The 13,192-nt window shown below is 40.3% G+C and overlaps 1 protein-coding gene across 1 annotated transcript in view; it reads right to left on the bottom strand.

Moving 5' to 3' along the window:
- Positions 1-13,192, bottom strand: part of LOC126336485 (dynein axonemal heavy chain 7) — a 978,012-nt gene that overhangs the window by 11,801 nt on the left and 953,019 nt on the right. The window contains exon 62 of the mRNA XM_050000228.1: positions 217-360. Within this exon, the coding sequence (XP_049856185.1) occupies positions 217-360 (144 nt within the window). The remainder of the gene's footprint in view (positions 1-216; positions 361-13,192) is intronic.

Raw genomic sequence — 13,192 nt, forward strand, 5'->3', positions numbered from 1 at the left:
CTAGCTGTTGTAAAATGGGGTTCTGTTCTGGGTCAAATACTATGACAAGAAACTCACCATGCTCACAATTCACCTGGTTGACTCAACTAGTTGGATACATTTGAAGGAAATAAGTACAATCAAAGGAAACTGTACATTTCTCTCAGACAATCTGACACTAAGCAGCATATGTGTGAATCTAAAAGTTAACCATGTGTGGAGGGAGATAATACTTACAACAGGCACAACACTGTAGAGTATTTTAGGTTCTGATTCATCAAGGGAATGAATTTCCTTATTCCACCTTGCTCCATCGAGAAAAAGTCCATCAATATAAACCCCATCATCTGGTGGAATATCATAAGTCTCCTCTGACATAATCTGGAACAATGTATAAAAATCACAGACAATAGTCATAGATACATGACAGATAGATGAAATTGAAAATTGCTAAAACAGGTTTGGTGGATGAGGCATGCATGAGAATAATGAGCATATTTGTCATGTAATTAAAATATTATTTTATGCAGTCTTAGATAGAGGGATAAAAACAAACAGATAGATATATTTTTCATACTTTAGGTTCATAGTGATCCTAAAGGATGTAGAATATGTCATGAAAACAAAATGTGTAATACATATTTACAGAAAAAGGGGTATGCTAATGGTTCTCAATGATGCAGAATAAGTAAAAAAAATGCAACATATTTTCAATTGAAAGTTAGTGTCAAACTTGTCTCCCTCCTCCCTCTTAAAATTTGTGATTGGATCAAGGATTTTTTGGTAGGGAGAATACAGCAAGTTGTCTTGGATGGAGAGCCACTGACAGATGTAGAAGTAACCCTTGCTGTTCATGTTGTAAATTAATGATCTTGCATACAACATTTATATTAACTTCACACTTTTTGCACATGATGCAACTATCCGTAATGAAATACTGTCTGAAACAATCTACATAAATATTCAATCAAATCGTGATATAAGATTTCAAAGCCGTGCAGAGATTGGCAACTTGCTTTAATTGTTCAGAAGTGTAAAACTGTGCACTTCACAAAAGACTAGTATTCTGTGACTATAATATCAATGAGTGACAGATGCGATCAGTTAACTACACAAATATGTGAGGCTAACACTTTTTAGGAATATAAAATGGAATGATCACATAGGACAGACTGCTACTTACTGTAAAGATGACTCATTGAGTTGCAGACAGGCACAATGAAAAGACAGTGCTTTCCCCTTGCCCACCCCCACCCCCTCCTCCCAATGGACTAATCATAAAATTTACTTTCTGAGGAGCCTCCTCCTTTCACAATGATCTTCGCTTTTTCAGATTCTACCAGCCCCTGTTCCTCACCAACTCAGTACTTTAAGAAACATCACCATGGCACAGGCATCCTGGAACCATCTCTGCTCCCTCCACAAGATATTACTACTGTGCAGTCCCTACTATGTGCATCACATCTCAAAAATTGAATCCCTTGCTCTCAAACATCTGGAAAGGCATTCCAGACACCACCTCCATAAGTTATCCAACACGTCGATATCATACTGCTGCCTGGGGCACCACTATTCATCCCCGATCCTACCCATACTGTTCATCTTCACCAACCCCTCACAGCACCAAGACCTACTTAGCTGACCTTTCCAACTTTCCACATCCCCCAAAACAAGCTACCAACACTACCAAAATCAGAGCTTAAACAATCACAGAACACTGTTGTTAACCTTCCTATCAAAATCCTCAATCCCAGAGAAGTTTCATTCCTATCCAAAAGCCTCACCTTCAGCCCTACATCCAGATTTAAACATGTTGGACTTGTCAAAGACGTACCCTCATTCTCCCAGTCTTCACAATGGAAGTACTTCTTTGCCACTAGTCTTTCCATCCACAGCCAACACAGTCCCAAAATTGAACACTGACTCTCCCAGTTCCTAACACCAGTGAACTGTGATCCTCCTACCCCTCCCCCCCTTCCCACCTACCCATCCCCTCGTCACCTTCCAGGACTTCCTTACACCCAACGTGGCCTCACCATCCTCCCCACATCCCTTCCTAAGGAACACCAACAGTTCAGCAAAAGAAAGGACAGCCATAAACAGCATAAAACAGATCTTAACCTTATCATCCAATTTGCTGACCAAGGTTTCACCACTGTTATTATGAATCTCAGTGACTGCCTAGAGGAAGGCCTCTGCAAATTATCTGACTCCTACACCTATAATCTCTGAAAGAGTGACCCCATTCCAGAAGCCTTACATAACCACCAATCCCTGCTTAAAGCATTACGCCCTTCCCAAAGACTCTTCCTGAATCCATTTCCCTGCTCACCCCTATGATGCCTCACACACCCTCCTTCTACATGCACCCCAAAATACACAAACCCATCAATCCTGGACCTCACTGTAGCTGGGTATTGTGCTCCCACTGAAAGAATATTAGCCAAAATTGATCAAAACCTTCCACCAACTGCCCTAAGTCTAGCCTCCCACATCAAAGATACTAATCACTTCCTTCACTGACTTTCCTCCATTCCCACCTAGCCTCCCACATCAAAGATACTAATCACTTCCTTCACTGACTCTCCACCATTCCCACCTCTTTAATACATGGATCCCTACTCGTCACTGTTGGTTGACACCACTTCCCTACTCACCAACATCTTTCATGTCCATGGTGCTTCTGCTATTGACTGTTACCTCTCCCAACATCCTTCAGACTCCAAACCCACTACCTCATTCCTCATACACCTTACTAACTTACACAAGTATTTCCCCTTTGCAGGCAAGGTATACAAACAATTCACAGCACAGCCAAGGGCACCAACATGTCACCCTCATATGCCAAATTGTATATGGGCCACCTATAGCAAGCATTCCTAGCCTTTCAAACCCCAAATCCCTGGTCCAGTTCAGGTTCATTGTTGGGATCTTCATGAGCTGGACACAGGGCCAAGACACCCTGTCCTCAGTCCTTCACAACCTTCACATCTGTTCTCCACCTCACATGGTTCTCCTCAATGTAGTGTATCATCTTCTTGGACGTTGACCTCCTTCTTTCTGATGGCTCCATCCACACTCCTGTTCACATTAAACCCTCCAACAACCACCAGTACTAGCATTTTGACAGCTGCCAACTCTTACACATAATACAAGGTACGAGTATCAAACGGCATTTTAAACAGCAGGTTGTGCAAGTGAAAATTTCAACCCTTGGAATATGGTTCTCTGGGTATGTAGATTGGTTACCAGAAGGGACAGAAAGAATTGTAAATAACAAAATCAAAACTTTATATCAGTGTGGTAATGGAACATAATTACTGCTAAAAATATGTGGTAAATACTAAAGTTCTGAACGATCAAGTAAGCGAGCACAAAATACGAGATGGGGTGAGCACATCCTAACTGGATAGACTGCCCCCACTAATTCTAGTGACCAAGCATACAAACTGTGACCAAATACATAGCATGTAACTTCAAACACACTACACATGTCATTATCTGTGTGAGACTGCAGCCAGTACGTGCTTCTCATTTGTGGTGTGTGTCTCTCTCTGTAATCATGCAGCACGAGGAAGCCAATGCAGTAAGACATAAGATTGAAAACAATGTTTACACACTGAATAAACGGAAAGGTTTAAAAAGCCAAGCATGGAGTACATTTCTGTTGGTTGTAGATGAAAACAGTGGGTCTACTGGGTATATATTGTGCACAAACTGCTGCACATTATTGTGTTTCCAGTCAGGAACTACTCATTTACAGAAACACATTTGCAAGAAACCTCACAAAGATACATCTCCTTCAGGGATACCAGCAGTAATAAAAAATAGTATTACAGCAAAATGTGTTTAAAGGTGTGCTAAAGATATGAGACCTTTTAATGCTGTTTTCACTGAAGGTTTCAGAGAACTAGGCCAAGAATTAATACATCTAGGTGTGCATTATGGAGAAGTTAACTTGGCAGATGTCAGGCCACATCCCTCTACTATAAGCAGACATGTCACAAAACAAGCTGATGCAGTACAAAACAGCATAATGTCTTCCATTATTGCGTGCTGCGACAGTTGATATGTGGACTGATTCACATAATCAGGTGCACTATTTGACACTTACAACACATTACATTAACACAGATTGGTCTTTTGTGAACAGTATTTTATTTACAACAAAAATCCCAGACGTTAAGAAGACGGGAGTAAATTTTATGAAAGAAATTGAAGAGAGGATGGCTGACTGGGACATTTTGCCCAACATGTTGTATGGTTTTGTTTTTGTCTCCAACCAGGCGCCAATGTAATAAGGCTTTGGAAAATCGCGAAAAGATTCCTTGTGCTGCTCATTGCATAAACACAGCACTTAGCCATGCTTTCAATGAAGATAACTTCTTGTTAAATCATGCCCCGAACATTGTATCAACAATAAATACTGCAAAATGCATTGTAAGATACATTAAGAAAAGTGACCTCTGCTTGTCTTTAAAATCATCATTGAAACAAGAGGTCTGTGCACACTGGAACAGCTTGTACACTATGCTGGAATCCTTACACACTCAGTATAATGAAATTGCTGCTTTGCTGATGGAAAAGGACTCCACTTACAGATTGCAAGGATATGATAATGAGCTTTCAGGAAAATTCTACAGTTTCTGAGACCATTTAAAGAGGCCACATATGAATTAGAAGGCGAAAAAGAACCAACAATCCAGTTAGTTCTTCTTTGGTTTCACAAACTGCAACAAATTTGCAGTGTCAATGACACTGACTGTCAGGTAAGTAATTACTGCAGTTAAAAGCACTGTTTCATTATGATAAGTGATAGTTTTATAATTAACTAGCATAATTGATGAGTACTAACCGATATGTATTTTTTAACAGGAGGTACAAAGGATTAAAAATCAAGCCTTGACTTTTGTTTGTTAGAAGATTGTGATCACTTCCAGGCATGAAATTGCTACGTGTCATTGGCTGTCTTTCCATGACCTTAATATGCTTGAAATGAATGAAAAGCAGGAAATTCTTAGCAATGTGTGACAAATGCATGCTACTTACACAGGTACAACATGCAATCATTAACATAATCGTTTTTGCATAGTTAGTGAATAGTGTATAATAGAGAAACAGAAATGATGTAATTCATATAAAATTCCATTAACATAAGACACCTCATTTTTACAGGAACGTTTCGATGATTTCCACATCAGTTCTGAATTACTTGTCTCTTTTGTTTATTATCATAGATCCTTCAAGTACTGTGTCATTGCCTCCCAGAAAGAGAGATCATTTCAAGGAATGGAGGAACAACAGATCATCTGCAGCAGATGAAGTAGATCTCTACATTTTAATGCACCCCGGAAATGATGATGACATCTTAAAGTCGTGGAGTAGATATGAAACAGATCTGCCAGGCCTGGCTGCACTTGCAAGATGTATTTTATGTATCCCAGCAACAAGCGCACCTAGTGAAAGATGCTTTAGTAAAGCTGGAATGTTACTAACAAATCGCTGCTGCAGCCAATTAAATCCAGAATGCCTTAGTGATTGACAGAGATGTTGCTGAGTGTAGTTGTATTCTGCCTATGTTAGAAGAGACAAGGAAGATGGAATATTTGGAGTTCCTTTTTCTGACCCTCTGTAACTACAGGAAGATATCTAAATAAATGAGAATAAGGCTAATATTCTTCTATTTCAAAACTGCAAAAAACTTAAATGTGCCAGCTCAAAAATGTTAATAAAAATGTAGTTAGCTTCTAATACAAAACCTGTGACTCTTGTATATAACCTTGTAATTCTATGTAATATTTTCTGTATATTATGAGAGGCAATTAGACAACAGTGATGCAAGATGTACCTGAATTGGGTGAAGTGCAAAAAGGGATAAGAGTGGTTTACTAGTATGAATACAGGGTATGCCTACGACACGGATAAACAAAGTTAAACCTACTGTGGCACAGCAGCACTGGACGTGGCTACAGAAGGGAAGTGAGGAAAGAAATGGAGGTAACAAATTTACATTGTCCTCGATGGACATTTGTTGTGGTGTCAACTGTACAAAATGGCTTCTTCAGGCTCTGCAGCAATGTGGGGTTCATCATTGTCTACAAACTAGTAGATGGGAACTTATATGGCTCTTTCATTGTGGGTCTGGCAGGAATGAGAGACATAGAAGGTCATGGTACTATGAGGACATACAGACTGGCCCTAACACTGTGCGTCAGTTACATGGTAACAATGAGGAATGGAGATTGAACTTAAACGAACAATATGCCCAGTGCAGACTGATCTAAGGAGGGCACAGAGAAGAGGAAAAAGAAAAGCATAAGTTAAATATTGTAAATAACATTATTGTATAAAAGAATTTGTAAAATTAATATTAAATAACTTGTTAAAAAAGCTGACAAGTATGAGTACTAAACAAATAAAAATAAAAAACTTGTTAAGTCTGACCATACAATAAAGCGTATTGACCCCCTTTCAGGCTAAGGACCTAACATAGAAATTTTGATGTAATATCTACTCTGAGCTGTGCATAAACAAACAATAAACAACCAAAAAAGAGCACAACTACTGTTTACTGTTGTCCAGTAAAGTCAGTGTTATCTCGGAGGGGACTGATGACCTCACTGTTTAGCCCCATGACTCGCCTCAATCAACCAATCAATCAATCCATATTATCTCAGTATTTCAATTTATTTAATGTTCTTTTTCTAACAGTTTTCTTTTATTAATCACTTGTGTTGTTTCAGATGCTGCCATGGTGGGACTTTTATGGAGATGCTCCACCTTTTATGTGAAGAAGAAAAGCATAAACTTGTCTCAAAAAGTATTTAATACAGTGTTTATTATGAGTTTGCAGTAGGGTTTTACTTAGTAGGAGGAAAAACCTATGTCTAATGAGATTCCTACTATGGCATTTTATATCAAGTGGATGAAGCCTTATTAATGTGTCATGGTCAAGATCACAAGAAATTTATTTATCTAGTAAGAGGGAAGCCAAGGAAGAAGATTCCATAGCTGTTACTATTAAGAAAAAATGAGGTACAGTGATAACTTCTGTGGATACTACTTCATAAAACATTAATAAGAATTAGTAATATTACAGATAGATGGAACAATAGCAGGTGTTTGGTCTTCCTGACAAAGTTACTATTATTTATAAAGATTTGAAAAAAATATACAACTAAATCACATCACGCCACTTCAGTACCTTCAGTTATCTTATGATTTATTTGTGATGAGAAAGTGTTATGTAAACTGATGTTATATTTTGAATTGTAATATTATTAACAATGTTCCTGTCTATGTATTTCTGGAAGCTATGGCCCAATATAAAAAAATTATATCTGTGCAAAAGTTTCACAAACAAAGAGAAGACAGCTGACAAGTATGTTGGCTCAAGACAAGACAGTGTTGTATAAGACAGGAAGTTGCGAGTGTGTTGTAATTTTGAGAAAAGTCTGTTACTTTGTGAAAAGAAGAGTTATTTTAGTAGTGTAGAAATAATGAACAGTTTGCAGAATACTATTTCCTTGTGATCTACATTGAGCAGCCAAATAAGATTCATTTTCTTGATATGAAAGGTGAGCTAGAGACTGAGGTCTTTGATGTTTTATGTTACTAATGAGTGCAAATTTTACTGGACACATTCATACATAAATATGTCATTTACTTCTTACAAAAATGTATTTTGTAGTATGAGCACCAAGCTTCCACCTAAATATGAGATTAAAGACTATAGTAAATTACTCAAATACACAAAATTAAATGACAGATCTTGCTGGGAACGGTAACTGTAGATTTTCTTCAGTTGACAGCTACTCTGAGTTGAGACTACATACACAGTTGTGATTAACTTTCACTACACTCAAGGATTATGTTCAATCTAACTCCAGACAGGATGCAGATTTTTGGATGCCATTATTACACACAATAACTGATACTTCATTATTATGAGAGGTATGAACTTTTCCTACATTAGTCTGCCAACATGCATCAGCAAACATATTCATTTCAGATGTTCTCTGTATAATGATTTCAGAAAATGTTTTTGAGGAACTCTTCCACACAACTACTTTTGCATCTTATTGTTAACTGACAGCATTTAACACTACAGAAATAACTACAATACTTTGTGTATTTTAGCTGTTATGTGTTTTATTGTATTCTTTGTTATAAGTGTGTGTACGTGTAGTTATGTACTGTGTGGGATCGTATCAGTAAGGTGTAAGGAGATAAGCTAACTGCCAGATCTCTGAATGAATAAATCTGCTCAGGCTGGGAGCATTTTCATATTAAGTGGAATTTGACAGAAATTGACAGAAGGGACTTGGCATGTTGAGTTATATTTAGCCAACAAAGTGTTGTGGAGCCTACATTCTGTGCTGATCTAGTACGCATTAGTAGAAGTATAGTTATCAGAGAATCTAAGTTTATATCCAGTGTGGGAAGAACAGAAGCTATGTTCATACTTGGAAATTCAAGCCAAGAGAGGACTGTTTCATGCATACTGATTTGGCAGGACCATTTCTTGGAAGCTACTGGCTCATCCTCATCAAAACTTTCTCCTGATTTTCATTTGTGATACAAATGTCATCGATATCTACCACAAAGGCTATTCAGGCTCAATCAAATATCTTTTCTATGGAAGAGTTGTTGAAATACACTCCTGGAAATTGAAATAAGAACACCGTGAATTCATTGTCTCAGGAAGGGGAAACTTTATTGACACATTCCTGGGGTCAGATACATCACATGATCACACTGACAGAACCACAGGCACATAGACACAGGCAACAGAGCATGCACAATGTCGGCACTAGTACAGTGTATATCCACCTTTCGCAGCAATGCAGGCTGCTATTCTCCCATGGAGACGATCGTAGAGATGCTGGATGTAGTCCTGTGGAATGGCTTGTCATGCCATTTCCACCTGGCGCCTCAGTTGGACCAGCGTTCGTGCTGGACGTGCAGACTGCGTGAGACGACGCTTCATCCAGTCCCAAACATGCTCAATGGGGGACTGATCCGGAGATCTTGCTGGCCAGGGTAGTTGACTTACACCTTCTAGAGCACGTTGGGTGGCACGGGATACATGAGGACGTGCATTGTCCTGTTGGAACAGCAAGTTCCCTTGCCGGTCTAGGAATGGTAGAACGATGGGTTCGATGACGGTTTGGATGTACCGTGCACTATTCAGTGTCCCCTCGACAATCACCAGAGGTGTACGGCCAGTGTAGGAGATCGCTCCCCACACCATGATGCCGGGTGTTGGCCCTGTGTGCCTCGGTCATTAGCAGTCCTGATTGTGGCTCTCACCTGCACGGCGCCAAACACGCATATGACCATCATTGGCACCAAGGCAGAAGCGACTCTCATCGCTGAAGACGACACGTCTCCATTCGTCCCTCCATTCACGCCTGTCACGACACCACTGGAGGCGGGCTGCACGATGTTGGGGCATGAGCGGAAGACGGCCTAACTGTGTGCGGGACCATAGCCCAGCTTCATGGAGACGGTTGCGAATGGTCCTCGCCGATACCCCAGGAGCAACAGTGTCCCTAATTTGCTGGGAAGTGGCGCAGCGGTCCCCTATGGCACTGCGTAGGATCCTACGGTCTTGGCGTGCATCCGTGCGTCGCTGCGGTCCGGTCCCAGGTCGACGGGCACGTGCACCTTCCGCCGACCACTGGCGACAACATCGATGTACTGTGAAGACCTCATGCCCCACATGTTGAGCAATTCAGCGGTACGTCCACCCGGCCTCCCGCATGCCCACTATACGCCCTTGCTCAAAGTCCGTCAACTGCACATACGGTTCACGTCCACGCTGTCGCGGCATGCTACCAGTGTTAAAGACTACGATGGAGCTCCGTATGCCACGGCAAACTGGCTGACACTGACGGCGGCGGTGCACAAATGCTGCGCAGCTAGCGCCATTCGACGGACAACACCGCGGTTCCTGGTGTGTCCGCTGTGCCGTGCGTGTGATCATTGCTTGTACAGCCCTCTCACAGTGTCCGGAGCAAGTATGGTGGGTCTGACACACCGGTGTCAATGTGTTCTTTTTTCCATTTCCAGGAGTGTTTATTGTCACTGACAATGGCACCTATTTTCTTCTCAGTAATTTAAACTATTTTGTGAAACCAATGGCATTTCACACTTTAGGACTACACCATTTCATCCTGAGACCCATGGAAAGATTTGTATGAATTTATAAGTTACACATGATGAAAGCTGGTTCAATAGTACAATAAATCTAATAGTTTATTGATCTTCCTATCTCTGTGCAGAGCTGCTTCACCCAATGCATGTTCTCCATTGGAGAGACTCAATGGGAGACGTCATCGAACATTAACGTCAAGTTTAAAGCCACTCATGCATCCACATGCTGAACTTCGAGAACGGTCAAGATTTTTTTTTAAAAACGGAATGATATGCTACTCATTATAGTGCACATGGGAAAATACAGGTATAGTCACAGAGAAGCTTGACAATTCTTTGTTTAAAATTAAATGTTCACATGAAATCACAATGAGCCATAAAAATAAAATCAGGCTGCACCACATTCATGTGCATACACGTTGAACTCCTAGGTTGTTTCCTTTCACTGAATCAGAAGCCAACCATTTGAGGGACCTTCCAGCGCAGCCGGCAGTTGTCCTCACTAAAGCCTCCAGCAATGGACCCAACTGCATCCAGCATGCAGTGAACCAATAGACGTGGACATTGTTCCTCTCACCTCAGACCAGCCTATGGACATCAAAATTGTGAGTGCTTGACTGGGCACCCCGTAACCATGGTTTTGCACAGGTTTCCTACGACACTACAGATGAATGTCAGTCGAAGCAACATACATGCACCCACCAAATATACATGCTGACAGGTTAGGTAATAGCATGCTAATGAATCCAGCCAGCTTCATCAACATTGTTATGTACCAAGCAAGAGGTACACAACAATTACCATGGTAGGCTGCCATCACACAGACACAACCACTTGCTGGTATCTTTCGGCTCCCTGCAGAAGCCTCCCGATGGCATGCATAAACATAGAGATCCTCCTGTATCTACACCGTTTCCTCAAGCATGTCATGTGCATCTGCCAAGAGTGTGGACAGCTACTATAGGGAGCACTGTCAACCATGAGCTACATCCCATCTGCCTTGTACTGACAGACATGGAAACTGTTCCACCAACAGGTATCAAAAACCAGCAATTACACAATTCAGTTGAGTGCCTACTGTTAACTCAGACAGCACTGTGAAGACTACCTTCTGATTTAGTGGTTGCTATATACAGAGAACTTGGAGTATCAAGAGTGTCTGTACAATTACTGTCAGTTATTCATAGACTGCCAAGAGACAGTGAAGTTATTGCTGATATCACTGTATTAGGCTTAGGGCATCAAGTGCCACACACCAAATTATACATAAGTTAAATAGCATTTTGAAACATGCTCATAATAAATGTTATTTCTTTTTGTGTTGTCACCTCTTCATTAATATGCCACTCTATCAAACAAATCTTTATTTTCAAGTTTGTAAATCACAATTAAGGAACCACAGCATGTAAACAGGTTTTTGCTACAGTGGATGTTTGGGCTGAATTAATAGCAGCATTCAGTTACTATGTTCACAACAATTATAAACCAAAACAAAAAAAAGAAATGAAACAAGACAGAGGGAGAGGCCAGGATTAGCACAGAAGTTAGACAATAATGTTAACTAAAAAAGCTATTCAGATCACTATCACTGTATTTACTTGATGTGTTAACAGAGAAAGCTATTCAGAGAGCACAAAAGGGAACAAAGTCCAATGTTGGAAGAGTACATTGTCTCAGATTTGCTGATAGCCCTATCAGACACTCTTAAACTATGGAAATGAAACGTAAGCAAATGGAAAACAAAAGTAATGGTACTATATTAAAGTATGGGAGAAAAAAATAAAAACCAATACAAATATTGATGACGTCACAGCTGATCAGCCAAGACAATTTTTTTATCTTGGTAGTATAATTGCAGAGGACAACTGATGCTTAACAGACTTGAAGAGAAGAAACTGCATTGGCAAAACAGGCATTTATGGCTGAGAAACATATTTTAAACAGCAAACATATGAATAAAGATGTCAGGAGATCCTTTTCAAAATCATTTGCATGCAGTACATTCCTCTATGGATGGAAGTTGGACTCTAGATGAAGTAATGCATGCACACGTGAAAGCCACGTGTATTAGCAGTGTGTCATCATCCATGAGAGTGCATCACAAAAGAGCAATATCATGAACTTCCAATAGAGCCCACCAGGGGCAAGTGCCTATTTCAATTTGCCGTGCTACACTCATGCTCAGTTATCATGTTAATGCTGCTTGCATAAATTTGCCTTATCTTATTGTGTCCAGTGTATGTTATGGTGCTTGGCATACATGGCAGAGTTCAATAAAGTGGTACTAACAGTCTTGGTTGTGCTGTGTGTCCAAGTTACAACACAAGTGATGACAAGTATGTGATTGTTCTCCACACAATTTTCAGTCTCTGGTTGGTCCTTCATTGCATCTACAATGTCTGACAGTGCTACTTATGAGTTTTTACACTGACTGGGTGATCAGCATGGGGTTCTTACTGAGGCATTGCAGAATCTCAGTTAACAGCAGGAACCATTTGCCACAGTGCAACACAATCAAACTCCAAGTATTGCAAACACTAGCCTCTGTTTTGGCCAGTCTGGGTCCATCTCAATCTATGACACCTGCCTGTCACTACACTGATCAGTTACTCCCCAACATTTGTGGCTTATGATGAGTCTGTCAAATAATGGGAAGCATACAAAAAATGGTTGTGGCAGCATTTTCATGAATGTGGATTGAAGGATGTTACCTTATGCCCTGCTTTCTTTTTGTCTTGGTTATCACCTCACATGTATCAACTCCTTTGCCAACTGGCCACTCTGCAGGATCCATCTTCTCTTTCTTTTGATAACATGTGTGATATTCTTTCAAAATACTACTTTAAACAGATTCACATCACTGCCTCTCAAGATGAGTTCTATCAGTATTGCAAGAAACCAGAATGTTCCTATAAACTTGGCCAGCTGAGCTTCATGGTTTAAGCCATCATTGTCACTTTCTCATTGATGTACATATGGAGTCATATACCACACAAAATTTTTCATGATGGAATCATTCGGTTGGCTCTCTATCATGAGGTTCATGAGCAGGCCC

This window comes from Schistocerca gregaria, chromosome 2 (assembly GCF_023897955.1).
Source record: "Schistocerca gregaria isolate iqSchGreg1 chromosome 2, iqSchGreg1.2, whole genome shotgun sequence".
NCBI lineage: Eukaryota > Metazoa > Arthropoda > Insecta > Orthoptera > Acrididae > Schistocerca > Schistocerca gregaria.